The 14871-nt window shown below is 45.6% G+C and overlaps 1 protein-coding gene across 3 annotated transcripts in view; it reads right to left on the minus strand.

Moving 5' to 3' along the window:
* LOC108752954 (mothers against decapentaplegic homolog 7) overlaps positions 1-12437 on the minus strand; it is a 63435-nt gene extending 50998 nt beyond the window's left edge. For 2 of the 3 annotated variants that reach the window (XM_018494213.1, XM_018494211.1), the window contains exon 1: positions 136-3071. In XM_018494213.1, the coding sequence (XP_018349715.1) occupies positions 136-1123 (988 nt within the window). In that variant the 5' untranslated portion in view covers positions 1124-3071. Of the gene's footprint in view, positions 1-135; positions 3072-12401 lie in introns of those variants that run through there. The other variant, XM_018494212.1, reaches the window with a different exon arrangement.
* Positions 12438-14871: the final 2434 nt, after the last annotated feature.

Genomic DNA, 14871 nt, shown 5'->3' on the forward strand with positions numbered 1-14871 from the left:
ATATATATATATATATATAAATCTGGATCTGCCAATTTCATAAAATTTACTAGAATTTCCAAGTACCTACATTAGTTTACACCGTAGTTTTCTCGGTGTACAAGAGAAGAAAGAAAGCAAGGACGTATCGCTTACCGGGTCTGCAGAGTCGGCTCCAGTGATAAGGGTTGCAGCATATGTATACGGGATCTTTAGCGGAATGACATATAGGTAGTCTCTTGAGCTCCGAGGAGTGCTCGAGATCTGGCCACCGCCAGATCTGGCAACAGAGGAGGTGCGGGTCGCACGGGCCGCCGGTGCTCCTCTCGACTGCTGATCCTCCTCTGATCGGCACGACGGCACCGCTACCGTTTCTCGCCGATCTCATCGGCGACGCGGAGGAGGAGTCCTCCGACGCGGAGCAGCAGCTTTCCTGATCGTCCTCGACGGAGGACGAGCGATGATGCCTGCTGGAGCGGTGGTGCCGATACTGACGATAACGGCGCTGATGAAAATGACGGGTATGATGACGATGCGGCCTGCTGCCGTGATATTGCTGCTGCTCGTGCTGCTGATCGTACGGATAATCCTCGACCTGACGCGGCACGAGAACGCAGGAGCTTAGGTCGGCGCCGTAACTCTCGACGGCGGTGAGTAGCATCTCCAGTTGATTCTCCTTGAGCGACTTGAGGAGTTCCTTACATCTCAGTAACCGACCAGGATCTTGCTGCTGCAGCTGTTGTTGCTGCTGCTGCTGCTGTTCCTCATCGTCATCCTGACTCGTGTCGCCGCCGCAACAGCCTTGATGCAACCTGCTGGCCGCGGTGTTGCGTCCCCCGTAGACCACCGCTCCACCACCTCCTCCTCCTCCTCCTGCCCCTGCCCCCGCGCCGCTCCCCGACAACGTTGGTCCCCGCGCCGTAACCCTACTCACTTGTCGGCCCGTCGTCGTCGCTTTGTTGTTGTTACTGCCCGTGTTGTCGTAGCCGGCGGCGGCGCCGCTCGCGTTGCTGCTGCTCGTGCGATGAAACGTACGTGACGATGAATCCTCTTGAGCTTCACACTCGGTTTCATGCTCCCCACGGACCTTGGCCTTTAGCAGACGTCTAGTGAGCACCGTCCGTTTGCTCCAGAACATCAACATGAAATAGGATTTGCGGTACGCGCATTTGGTGGCCAGTCCTTTTCAACGTAGCCGCCGTAGGAAAACAATAGGAGACTCCAACGGCCGGGGGGGGACTGGATAACACTCACACACACGCGCGCACACTCGTCGCACACGCGCGGTCTTGCACGCGGTCGGTCGCAAGCGAGCAAGCAACTCGCTGCCGGCGACCTTCCTGTTCGAGCACCCTTCTCCGCGAGGTCTCCTTCCTCCTCTTTTTTTTCCTTCTTCTTCTTCTTCTTCTTCTTCTTCTCCTTTACTCCCTTCAGCGAGCATCAAATACGCACTGTCAACGGAAAACACCTCTCCGACGCACACGAAAAAATCACAGACGATGGAGCCCTCACTCTCTCACATACACACACATACACAACACAGCTCGCGTGTATACTTATTTGCGCCCGCGCGCACTTTGGATCACGGTCCCGAAATAGTGTGACAGTCCACAACGGCGGAGCCTCCGATTCTTCTCTCTCTCTCTCTCTCTCCTGTCCTCTCTCCGACCGGCTGGCGACCAAGTGTGCGTTTCTCCGCCGGTGATATTTCCGACTTCCAACGAGCGACGAACGGTCCCGCCTTCTCCTTCGGATAAGTTTTTTTGGCCGTGTAAACGAGTCCAACAGCACTGCCGGCTGACCTTGAACTCTCATTTACCTCTCGTTCTTTCCTCTCGACGCTTCTCAGCTCACGTGTCCTCGCTCAGATCGTCGACGGACATCTCGTAATATCCTCGCGGGCAATCTGTACGACGGCTGTGCGCATCAGCCACTGTCGGCATCGCGGATCGCACCAGTGGACGTTGTTGCCCGATGACGTTTTATAAGACGCACCACGCGGCACGCACGTACGCATGCACGCACACAGCACCGTCACCGTCACCGGCGAAGCTCTACCACCGACGAACGACGAGCGCGTTGCTACTGATAGATGGTCGTGTACGCTTCTTATCCGTCACATATACGACAGAAAGAGAGAGGAGAAAGAAGAGACCAGGCGTGGAGGGAGGCGAGAGAGGGGAAAGGCGATGCGGTGAGAAGAAGAGTGGGGGGGGGCGGGGACGAAAGAGGGTGAGCACGAAACGAATCGGTCGGCGCACGCACGACACCCGGCCTTTACTTTCCTCGGCTGTCGCGTATCGAGGGCGACGCGGTGCCTTAACCTCGCGACCCGGCACACCGACCGGCGGCCGTATACGTTTGCGTGTGCGCGCGTGTGTGTAGGTGTACGTGTGCACTTTACGAGAGACGGTGTGTATACAGTATAGCCCGGCGCGACGTCGCGTCGCGAAAAAAAAATCCCTCTTCAGGAGGTGCCCGCCGCGATTCTTGCCAACAACTGTTGACGCAGCGACAATAAGTAGCGCAACGACGACGACGTAGCCGTCGAGCGGCAGAAGGAGTTCGATTTCGATGATGCCCGCGGCTGCGGAGAGACGCGATAACGTCGTTCCCGGCGACCCGGCGCCCGTGCCGTCGCCAATGCCGGCACCACCGCGTCGGCGGCACCACGTAGCGACGACGACGACCGTCGCTGCCACCACCACCACCGCCGCCGCGGCGACACTCTAACAACCTCAGACTCGTGACCGTCGCTCCGTCGATCACTCCCCGTCATCCGTGCGCGCGTATCACCGAGTGACATTTTCCGCTCGCATCGTCCGTCCTTCTTCTTCTTCTTTTTCTTCTTCTATCTCTCCGTTTCCACAGGCCGCTGTGCTCTTTCACCGTGACACGACACCGCGACGACGGTACCCGACATCCATCATCGCCGACGCTCCGCCGTTGCTGTTCACTGCTCCTCACTCGATGCACCACGTCCGTCCGATTGTCCGACCGTGAGGACACGCACTGTCACATTCTTGAAATCGCTGGCCCCCGCGGGATACGGCGCGGGCAACACTCGCGCAGAGGCGGTACACTCGCGGTTTAAAGTACGAGAGAGCAAGCGCGAACGACGAGGGGGAGGAGGGGGAGGGGGCGAGAGGGGGGAGGAGGGGAGGTGGGAGAAACCGGCGCACAACGACGAGACGGGATCTGGACGTGTAAAGTGTAAACTCGACGGAGAGGGCGAGAGATAGGGTCGAACGCGTATGGCGCCACAGAGAGAGCGGCGCTTCTCCGATGACCACCAGCGCGATGTCGATGTCCCTTACCGAGTTTGCTCCTCTCTACGATTTCGCTTTTCGTCCACCGTCCTCCTGCTCCTTCCTTTTCTATCGCTCGCGCGACGAATCGTTCCAAACGTCGGCGAACGGGACGAACTGTTGCACACGACCGGCCGCGGTGTACGCGATCGCTCCGGAGTCCGACTCGGTTAGGCTCGGCAACGCGACTGGCAGGCACGCACGAGGTTCTCCGTCATGAGCGCGCGCACCGATCTCCCCCCCTCCCCCCTCCCCCACTCTCTTCGACACGTCGTTGCTCCGCTACTCGACCGATCCTTCCCTTTCTCCGTGTCTCCACCGCTTCGACGGCTCGGCTCGGCTCGTCCCGGCACCGTCCGTTCCGTCTGTCCTATCCTCTCTCCCGACGGCGCGCCGATACACCGACCGTAGCGTACTAAACACACAAGAGCGAAAAAGAGACCGTCAAACATGGCGTCTGCGGTAGCGCTACTAACGCTACGGTCACCCGAGTAGCGGCGCTGAGGACTCAGCCGGCGTCTCTCTCGCTCGCTTCGGCGCGGCGCGGCGGCGCCTCGCGAAACCGAGACACGTAGGCCACGCGAATCTCGGCGAAGCCGAAGCGCCGCCGCCGACCTCCGTCCACTTAAATTCGAATTGGAACTTTTACGGCGTTATGCAAATACATGAATCACCTCGCGCGTAGATTTCCTCACGTCTAGATTTGAAATTACCTTCAAATATGCTAAATAATTTTACGTCTCTATTTACATAGTTTTTTTTTGCGTAAAGCAAATGTAGCCGCTTAGGAGTTACGTCGCGATTTATTTACGTGTTTACGTTTCAACGAAAACAGTCGAAGCTTTTCTCCACGTAAGAGAGCGAGCAGATTTAGGCGATAGTGGGTAAACGGAGGGGAAGGAAAGAATTCGATTTTGCTGAAGTTCTAAAAAATTAAGGTAGATACAGATTCGAAAATAATTTTATTAGACCATCAAAATAGTTACGTAGGAATCTCAAGGGGTTCCTAAAGTCGTATATTTTATTGATCGAATACGATTATTTATCTTACAGGTTTTCTTTTTAACTGCCTACTAAGATTAAAAAATTCTTTTCTCAATTAAAGTATAAACGATAGTGTACTCTAAATTGGTTGACTTTATGCCGAAAACGAAAAAAAGTTGGAAAATTATAGTTCCGTTGCCTCTGGCGCGTCGACTCGTAATAATATTTGCTTTATATACAAGTGTTATACTTTGTAAAAACAAACTTGATTTCTACTAGATATATCACGTAAACGAATGTTGAGTTCTCAGAATTAGGTTCAGATAATATGAAAGATTAGTTATTTCGAAAATTATCGTATGTATGGAAGTCCTGTTGAGTCAATAAAACGGACGACTTCACGATTTCCCTCATGTTGAAAAATGTTGCAAAAAATGGTGCTATTGTAGCAATCAATTTGAACGTCCCACATAATTATTTTGGTGGTCGAACAAAATAATGATGTGGAACTCTCAAATTGTGTGTGGTAGACATATACTTCAGTGACAATACTTCAGTGAAACCGTGTCCTTTCCGTGTACGAAGCGACGAGGACGTAAGGCCACCGTCGCCGATGAGCAGACTGACGCCGGCGTCTCCGCGCAACGTCGGCGTCTCGTCAGCGCCAGTCGCCGCGCTGCGTTCCACCTCCGGGGTCAACATTCCAGGACGAATTTCAGTCACGATATCGCACGCGAAGGAGAGATGCCCCACTCACCGGCGAGCACAAAGAAACACCGCGCTATATCGAATGACAAAGGAAACGACTGGAAGACGCCGCGACGCGTCGCGACGCGCCGGCTACGAATTTTTAGAGAACGCGCGTCGTTGCGCGCTGTTTTTCAAGCTGCCATGACGCAAAGCATCTCTCGCAACGTACGAGAAAAGTAATCGCGGAAACGAAATATCGCTTCGGAAGTTTCCCGTCCTCTGCCGAGGTAATAAAAATGACAGTTACACTTTTCTTTTATGTCCATTTTTGTCAATGTAGATTGACTTTAAAATAATATCGGTTTAACTTACTTTTTATATCTTTTTCTAGTTTCAGGAATTCGCAAAAGATAGAGAATAAATTATTGTTGCAATTGTAACTATTGGAAGGAAAAAAGAATTTTTTTTTTTAAATATAAAATGACAACTGTGTAGGCGACAATTATGAAACGAATATTAAAGATCCTTATTAAACGTACTTACCAAATTTCGTAGATCACACTGACGACCGCGCTTATTAATATAGAAGCTTAATCTGCAACACAAATTTATTATATATTTCGTTTTATTATCCATGTAATTACTATCATTCATTTGCTACAACAATGGCACAATTCTGAGAACAAAGTTATCAGAAAATAAATCTGAATGTTTTGAAACATTAATCTTAAAATACAATTTTTTTTGACATAATAACTGATAGAGGAATAAAAGTGTACTCTTTTAAAATTCTTTTTCTCCTTTTTTTTTCTTTTCATTTTTTTTCCGCAGTCAACTAAATAATATTATATATATAATTTAGGAATGTCGTTGTCGTAACAAATAATTACTTTTCACTGCCAACGAAACCTGTTCAAGACTTAACTTTCGGAAGTGACGTCTGAAGTCCAAGCGGACCAAGATGGACCTGGGAAAAGTTTTGGCTGCGGAACGACAGATGGAAAGATCGCATTATTTTTTTTTTATCGTTACATCGGTATCGTTACATCGTTGCCTAATCGATCACTTAATAGCGCGTGTATATACAAATCTTGCAATTTATGTACGTTACCCGAGAGAAAAATATACGCGACGTGTTTAATTGGGATTGCCGTGTCGACCAATACGAGAACGAGGCCGAATAGTTGCAGGTCGAAATGCTAAAAAAGGATCGCGAATGGCATGCCATTCGGTTCGCGTAGAGTCGAGAGGATCGTCGCTCATAAATTTTCTAATTTTAGAAACTCGTTTCGCACGATCCCGTGAACGTAATTTTGTAATAGGCCGCGTATAACCTTCGCCTCGGCGACGATTTTATGATTACGGGAGCCTGTAATTTCGTTTTTCTAATGATCAAAACGCCCCCGTCGTAACGTAGCGTGACACGTCGGGCTCCTTCTCGAAGTGTCATTATGTTTCTTCCGATATTCCGATATGTCCGTATTTCGAAGCTGCCCGGTAGCGACGTTTAGAGAAATGAGATTGTGTCAAACCTGTATTAAAATTGGAATTCTCCGAGCGAACATAAATTGTCCGAAGGTCTGCAATTCAACGGAAGTCACACACGATTTATACATAATAAAAGTAAAAGTAACGAAGCCATTTAATGGCGTTCCAATTTGATACGTCGGCCACCTTAAAAACATGAGATTAGATATTCTCGTCGCTATAATTTGCACTTTGCACGAGATCTCGTGAGTCACAAAAAATTAACTAGAAACTATGATTCGATAAATTTCCTTAAAACGTTGGTAATGAATGCGACAGAAGACAGATAGCAAATAGTTCGTAGAACAGATTATTTCAGACAGACAAACAAATAATAACGCGGCATTTTGTGGGATTGATAAATTAAAAATTAGAGGACATATGTATGAAAGGAAAGTGGGCATATATATATATATAGTGGTTAATGAAATAAAAATGCATACATAAAAAGAAAATATATCGTTCACTTGCTAATAACGACATAATTAAAAGTTCATTATTTTAGTTGCCTTCAGAAAAAGAATGGTAACATTAAGGAAAAGAGCGTAGTTTAAACGAACATTTTGCCACATTAGATTGCGTTTCAAAATTAATTTTAATACTCAGAATATTGAAATTAATTCATGCTCAGAATATTGATATCAATTAATACTCAGAATATTGAAATCTTGAAATATTGAATTTTCTGAACAATTTTGTTTCTCGAGTTATGTCGTTGTAACGACATGGTAATATATGTACATATATATATATATATATATATGTACATATAATCATATATTTTCTTTTTGGCTTTAATCGACTACGACGGAACGAATCGTGGCGAGCAGTGACAGGAATCACATTTGCCAGACTCCGACGCGAACCTGTCGCTGCTAACCCTCTCTATCTCTCTTTCGCAACGAGTCGCGACTTGGGTCTAGACGCGTTATTTCACCCGTCGGAGTCTGCTCCAAAATGATATAGAATTTAGGAAGTTATTTAGTTATGTATGTCTGGCGTCCTGCGTGTGTTGGCTAGTAATCAGACGCCTGGCCTCCGCACGAATGCAATCTCTCTCTCTCTCTCTCTCTCTCTCTCCTTCCCTGCCTCTTTCATCTCTTTCCGTCTTCACCCTCTTCCTTCGCTCCACATCTCTTGTGCTCTCGTTCCTCGCCCGGAGAATAAATTCCCCTCGCTCTCCCTTCCGGCTGGTAAAGCTCTTTTAGTAAACTCTTCAGGGCCGTCTGCGTTTCTCGGTGCCTGGATGTCTCGGCCCAATTAAATGTCGATCAAGGCGGCCCTTATAGCCCAAGGTATACGGACGTTGGGAACAAAAAGTATTCGTTTAGCTCGAACGGTAAGAAAGAAACAGGGAACAAGGGAGGGGGAGGAGGAGGACGACAGGGTGAAGAGTGTCCATATATCCATAACGAGATGCACGAATTATTCCGACTCGAGAATACAAGGCGTCTCTTCAGTAATTCTATATTTACTCCGGCAAATAGATTTTTGCGGAAATAAGGAAAACGAATGAAGGCCTTCTTCGAGCAGATGTCGTAATTTCGAACGATCGTCTTGGCGCACGCACATTGCACATTCCAAAAGTTTCATTTTTATTAAGTAAAAGTAGATTTTTTAATTAATTGCAGCATCGACATTTGCGAACGAAAGTGACGAAGTCACTTTCAAGATCACTTTTCAAGAACACGAATACTTGTGTCATTTAATAGGCGCAAATTAATTTAACTTGGAAGAAGCTGCTTGTTGTAATTATTATAATTATAATTGTATTATTAACGGTACGATCGTGCGAGCCACCGCGGAAGATTTAAGCCTGGACGCGAAGCAGCCTAGGATCGCGCGCGCGAGATCGTACTTTTATTTCGTTCTATTTCCATACGCGAAAATTACTCGCATGCTCGCCACTCCGCGGGACATGGCGCCATTCTTGACATATCGCACCGATGGCACCGCCGGATGGACGACCGTTGTGCTATACATCAGACGACACGTTCATGTAATATGTCTCGCCGTCATAATATTTCACTTGTGAATGAAAGAATCAACTTTCGAAATGCAAACCGTAAAACTCCCAAATAATCGTATTATTGTTATTAAGCTTGAGATATTATTTCGAACATCAGATAGATTTTATGACTATTTTAATTGCGTTCAGCGGGAAACGCAGTTTTCCAACTGCTGTACAATTCTTTAATATAATTGATTTATACATTTAGATCCGGTGAAGAACTAAGGGCAAGACCAATCACATTAAAGTCTATAACATAAATATACTATAAATAAAGTATAATTAACTATATAATTAATCACATTAAATAATCTTACAATTGCAAAGCTGCTTTTTCTGTTGGACACAGCCAATGGCTATACGTTCGGTGAACAAAGCAACTCAAACGCTCAGTGATTCTTTAATGTAATTTGTTCTTGCTTTTAATTTTTTATTCAATTTAACTCTTACAAAATTGGCACAATATAAATAGACCTTAAATTAAGTAATTAATTACTTATTTTAAGTATAAAAGAAACTGCATGTTGCTCAGTACTTTCGATACTCTAAATAAGTAATTGTTTATCTTTTAATAATAAATAATTGATTATTACATTTCTGTGTAAAGGAAGTGTAGAATTTACTTGTAATATAGAATCACTGAAGGACCAATCACATAAAAGAATTTTACAATAATTGCCATTCCACGTGATGTACAATCGTCGCATTATACGAGTATGTATATTATATCAAAATTGGATTATATAAAAAAACTGAAAAAACTCCAGTATATCTACTTGTCGAAACTTTAACAACGAATTTTTTATCATCATCGGATTGTATCTGATTTATTTTTTACAAATGTAAATTTACCATAATTTGCAATCAAAGTATCGACAGTGTCTTTAAAGACTACTCTGTGCTCTCTCAAAGAATTAATTGTATATTAATAATAATATAATTATATAATTGTTTAAATATGTCTACTAATTGAATATTATTAACGTGAACGTTGCGCAGAACGTTTCTTAAAATGTCCACCACACATGAATCGCTTGGAGACATATGTAAGCACCGGCGCCTGTTAAAACAATGCAGCATGATAGGAATGTCCGGCTCGCGTAAATAGAATAAGACAAGGACCGTCTTCTCTCCTCCCGAAAGGTTGCCATGTCACCGTTTCGTTTCGACCAAGTTCCCACTCGCGATGCTCGTGTACTTGTCGTACTTGCACGGCTGCGTCGAAGAGGATTATTAATGAACGTTCGGTAAACTGCCTTCCGCCAATTATCGTTGGTAAACGACGCTGCTTTTCCACTTCGCGCAAGATTAACGCGCGCGCGCGCGCAGCACTCGTTACTCGTTAGCCGCCCGAGTGTGCGGCTAGACACTTGAAATTCTGCGTATCGCGTCGGTTAATCGCGACACGCATTAATTGCGCCTCGCGAACTTGAAAAAAAAAAAAAAAAAATAACGACGCGCTAGATAGGATAAAGATTTGCGACGAGCTGCCGCGAAGCCCGACATCTCGGGTCGCCCGTAATGAATAGCTAATTTGAATTTGCGCGACGTCGAGACTAATAGAAGGATCACGCGAAAAGCGAGAAAAACGCGTCAAGTGAATTCTCCTAGAGACTTTCCGAGAATACTCGGCGCCGCCGCCGCTCGCGCCGAGAGACAGCGGAGTATGATTGACGACGCGCTGACGTTGTCACGCCGCTCGCAACGAGGGAGCGGCCTCTCCTGCATGGAAAAACATTTTTAGTCGTCGCATTTTTTGCGCCTTAATGATTACGAATACGGAGTGCGGAAGGCGAGTACAGAGCGAGAGGTATAGAAGTTACCCGCGGGAATTGGAAGTAACTCGTTACTCGTAACGCCGTTACCGTTACAGTTACTTTCTTTTTTTAATGAACCGACGACGGCTTTTTTTTGTCTTTTTGGTAACTGTAACGATAACGTAGTTACATTTGTTTCGTAGTCAACAATATTGAATTTTACACAGTTATTCTATTATGAACATATTAATAATACTGTACAAAATATATATAACTGTCTAGAGGCCGCTTTACTTTTCATTTCTTCGCTACTGTAACATATATACAATATAATATGTGTGACCGTGTAAAATATTACGGATAGCCGATGCTTTCAGAATCTGTTTGAATTTTAACGAAGAGAAGAGAACGAGTGACGATTTCACCGTTACCTTTCATTCGCTCTCTTTGCGTCTCGTTCTTCTTTGCTGTCAGGATGACGCGACGTTTTACGTTAATTTTACTTGACCGAATGCGGCGTAATTTTTTTTTGGCCCGCCACCTCGGACTCAAGTGTTTAACTCCACTCGGTGGAGGCGCCGCGATGTCAACGCACCAAATTCCGCGGGAGAGCGATCGTCGTCGTTCTTCGAAGCGGCGACACGATGAGCGGACCTGCTCACGATTCCGCTATAATTCATCTTCCGCGAAGCGCGAAGACGTTTCGGGCTATTCTTGGGGCCGGCGCGGAATCTTTTTCAGTAACCTCCCCGATGGACCGACGTGTTGGAACGTATGTCGGTGATGACCAATCATTCGAGGCATCTGGCTGTTTATCATTCGTGCTTCGCGCGAACGGATGTTTCTGCTAGTGTGTTCGACGAAATAAAAATTTGCAATTAAGCTACGCAACTTACTCGAAATTTTTACGTCAAACAAATATATTCATTCCAAACTGGGGATTTTCAAAGACTTTCATTCATGGAAAATATTATGATTATTTTACGAGCGTATTCACATTCGTTTAAAACATTCAAACAAAATGTATAAACTAAAAGAGAAAATTCCATTAAACCATTGTTCCTTAACTGACTTTAAACTAATTTTGATAAGTCTAAGCGATTAGATAATAATACATTGTTGAATCTTGTCTTTATAAAATCTGTTATCTTTAGTTGGGATGTGGGAAAAAACACCAGTGTGGTAATGATGGTTCTGCTACGCGTATGTTATTGTTTTTATATTTCTTTACGAATGTATGTTTTCATGAGCATAATTTTAATTGAGAAATTGAATGCAACAGTAACGTATGTGAACCCTATTTAAAAAAAAACTTATTAAACCTGAATGTTATTCTTTCTTCTGCCAAATTTATTGTTTTTACAGATTTGAAAGTATGCTTACAAATTATGAGTAGATAATGCAAAGATAGGATGAATGTGAAATCAAAAATATTCATAATCATGTTCACAAAAATATTCATTCAAATCGAATCAAACTTTCTAAATTCTTTGTAATCAAATTTCACTTTAAAGAATGAAAATTGAATCAATTTCGAAGAAGACTCAATTTTCAACACCTAAGAGGGAGTAAGATTTCACTCTTCAAAGTGACAGTTCACTTTAAAAGTTTTAAAAAGTGTTTATCCCGCGTTTCTCGCTAAATACCAAAAAAAGTAGTCTTCATTCAATTCATATTTATATTCATTATTCATTCGTTATCCGAAAACGGACGAGAAACATCACGGGGGAAAAAAAAAACTTTAGATAGATACGTTTACAGCTTAACAGCATATTATTTTATATTTACAGAAATGTTTAAATGGGTGAGGTAAAAACGATTTTTATAAAATATTAATTATTCCGTGTAAAGAAAATACGTGGCGCTAACCGATTAAAGTTATAATTCAGCGTTCTCGCGCGAGTGGTAATCAGTCTTATCAATAATATCGAATAAGCTCATTTGCGTTACATTTGCAAGTGAGAAACAAAAAAAGAAGGAATGAATGCCCATTGTACAATAATTGACGGCAGATTTACAAAGGAGAACAAAAAGCGGTCGACCAAGACGGCGCCCCATTGTTCGCGCTCGCCGCTAACAACGTTTTGTGCACCTGTCAGTCAGACAGCACATGAGCTCTCCCTCCCCTCTCCCCGCCGGCCTCACTCTCTCTCTCTCTCTCTCTCTCTCTCTCTCTCTCTCTCTCTCTGTCTTCTCCTCTTTTTGCCGATTATGGAAATTCGGCTGACATTAACGACGTCCGTTTGCAAATGGAAAAACCCGGTCGGCCGGCGTGGCACCTCCGGGCGACGCGACGCATTGCACGCTCGACGGACTCGGGTACGTAATCGTCTGCATCGCTGGCGCCGTGTTCCTACTTAACTCCTCATTGGATTTAAATATATTCGATCAACTGGTCGCGCATACGATTAACGATTGTTCCATAAAAACGAGGGACACAGGCGTGTGTACACGGGCGTGGAAACCCACTGGTACCGGCTCGCCTCCGTCTCTTGTCCGTATCGCCGAGATATTTCTGCCGGTGGTTGCCACGAGGAAATACGTGTTTGAATCGCTGCGATGAAATGTAACTCGAGTCTTAATCCGCGTCTCGCGGAATAGAAGGAACAGAGGTACGAGATGAAAATGTACGACAAATAACGATTAAGTGCGGTAAAAGTATATAAAATGATCTATAAACGATATCCTTCATTACTTTTGCCGAGAGAACGAGATTTCACCTTGTCAATCTTTTTACATGCAATTTATTTTTTATAGCCTTTCAAAAACATTGAAACTTTTCCCGTGTCTCAGTTATAACGAGTGACAAACAAGTGCTCTACTCTCGACGGTTCGTCGGGATTCTTTTTTATCGTCGTACATGCGAGCATGCAACAACCTCTCCACCAATCGGACGGATACTCGATCATGCACCTCTCTCTTTTTTTTTTCTTTTTTTTTCTCTTTCGTGCCGGGACACGAGGCTGCCCCACCGGAAGTCTCTCCGTTTCGGCGCGACGCGAAAACCGCCTGACGGAACACCTGCGTCGACGTTGTCTCGGCGGGCGCGAGAACGTAGCCGACGGCTCAGCCAGCAAAAGCGACGGGCGACGGGCGCGAGGCGGGTAAAGGGGGAGAGGTATGACGGGACAGGTGCGGCCTGTAACTTCCTGGATGATATCGGCCGGGTCCGGACGCGCGTGCGACCGGCGCTAACGCTTACGTTAGCGCTGGCGCCACTCGGATCCGCGCCGTAGGCGCCTGTCCGTCCCGGCTGCTTCCCTCCGTTCCCCGCTCCCGTTCTCCACGTTTCTCTCTCTCTCTCTCTTTCTCTCTCTCTCTTCTCTGCCCCCCCCCTTCCGCTCTTCTCTTCTTCGGTGCTCCAACACAAGCCGCCGCGTCAGCATCCGTACCTCTTTGGTCCCCGCTATAACCCGTACACGAATGAACCCCGGACTCGTTTCGCCCGCCATCGCTGCCGTCGCACTCGGCCGAAGCGTATATCGCGTGAAACCGCCGCCCGGCGAAAACGACACTACCTTTATTCGCGCACCGGCACCGGAGCCGCCTCGAAAGATGCACGTAACAGAGGAAGAGAGAAAGAGAGAAAAGTGGAGGGAGACGAGATGATACCGTGCATCACGTTGAGGCGCGCGCATACGAAATTATACCGCGGCGAATCTAATCTTCCAACCGTTCGCCACCATCGGCGATTTTCATGCCGACGATGCACGGTGCATCGCTAAGCACGTCGTGCCGATATAGCGTTTAAAACGAAGACAGAAAAAAAATGTACCGATGAGAAAAACAGATAAAATATTTACGAGCAAGAAGATAATAAGAAGAACCAAGACCGGTGTTCATAGTCCGTTTCTTACTTTAAGACCGTCTTAGGTATTAAGATGCTACTACAGCTCTCTGATTCATGACATCTTAAGACTGTACCTGAGACTATCTTAAAGAGATAAGACTACCGGCCGCCGGATTGATTTATCACATCTCAAGATTGTACGTAAAACAGTCTTAAATATATGAATGAACTGACACGAGTACCTGAGTCGAATTTTCGTGAATTGAGAGAACGAAAGATGGGCCAAGTTTTCCATTCGTTGAAAAGTAACCTAGGAAAGTTTCGGAAGCCTTCAAGATAAAACGCGCGGCATCGCCTTTCGATAGATCGCTCGCTCGCTCGCTCGCGAGAATATCGCCGCTATGTCGCGACGCATAAATTTGCACACTCCAAGTTTCAAATACAGCAGTCGTCGCAGCGTAGATAATAGGGAGAAAATTGATTCTTCCGAGGCGGCGATATTTACAAATCCGCGTTGCGGCATTGCTATATTTACACCTGCCACTCACGGTTCGCCAATTAATGGAAAGTATGCAGGTAATGATTACATCGCTCTGCCTTCGAGACGCATTCCGCAATCGCAGACTGACGCAATCGCGCGCGATACCAAACGGATATTTGAAATCCGATCATTGTTGAGGCAATGTTAATTTATTCGGCGGTTCTTACGTAAGTAAGGTAGAGAGATGCTAGAATGATGCGATCTTCCCGGTACAATTATCGTCACCCAAACTGCGATACATATATCTCTCTACGCACAAGCTTTCCTCGCTTTAACATCCATTC

Source organism: Trachymyrmex septentrionalis, unplaced genomic scaffold (genome assembly GCF_001594115.1).
Source record: "Trachymyrmex septentrionalis isolate Tsep2-gDNA-1 unplaced genomic scaffold, Tsep1.0 scaffold62, whole genome shotgun sequence".
Classification (NCBI taxonomy): domain Eukaryota; kingdom Metazoa; phylum Arthropoda; class Insecta; order Hymenoptera; family Formicidae; genus Trachymyrmex; species Trachymyrmex septentrionalis.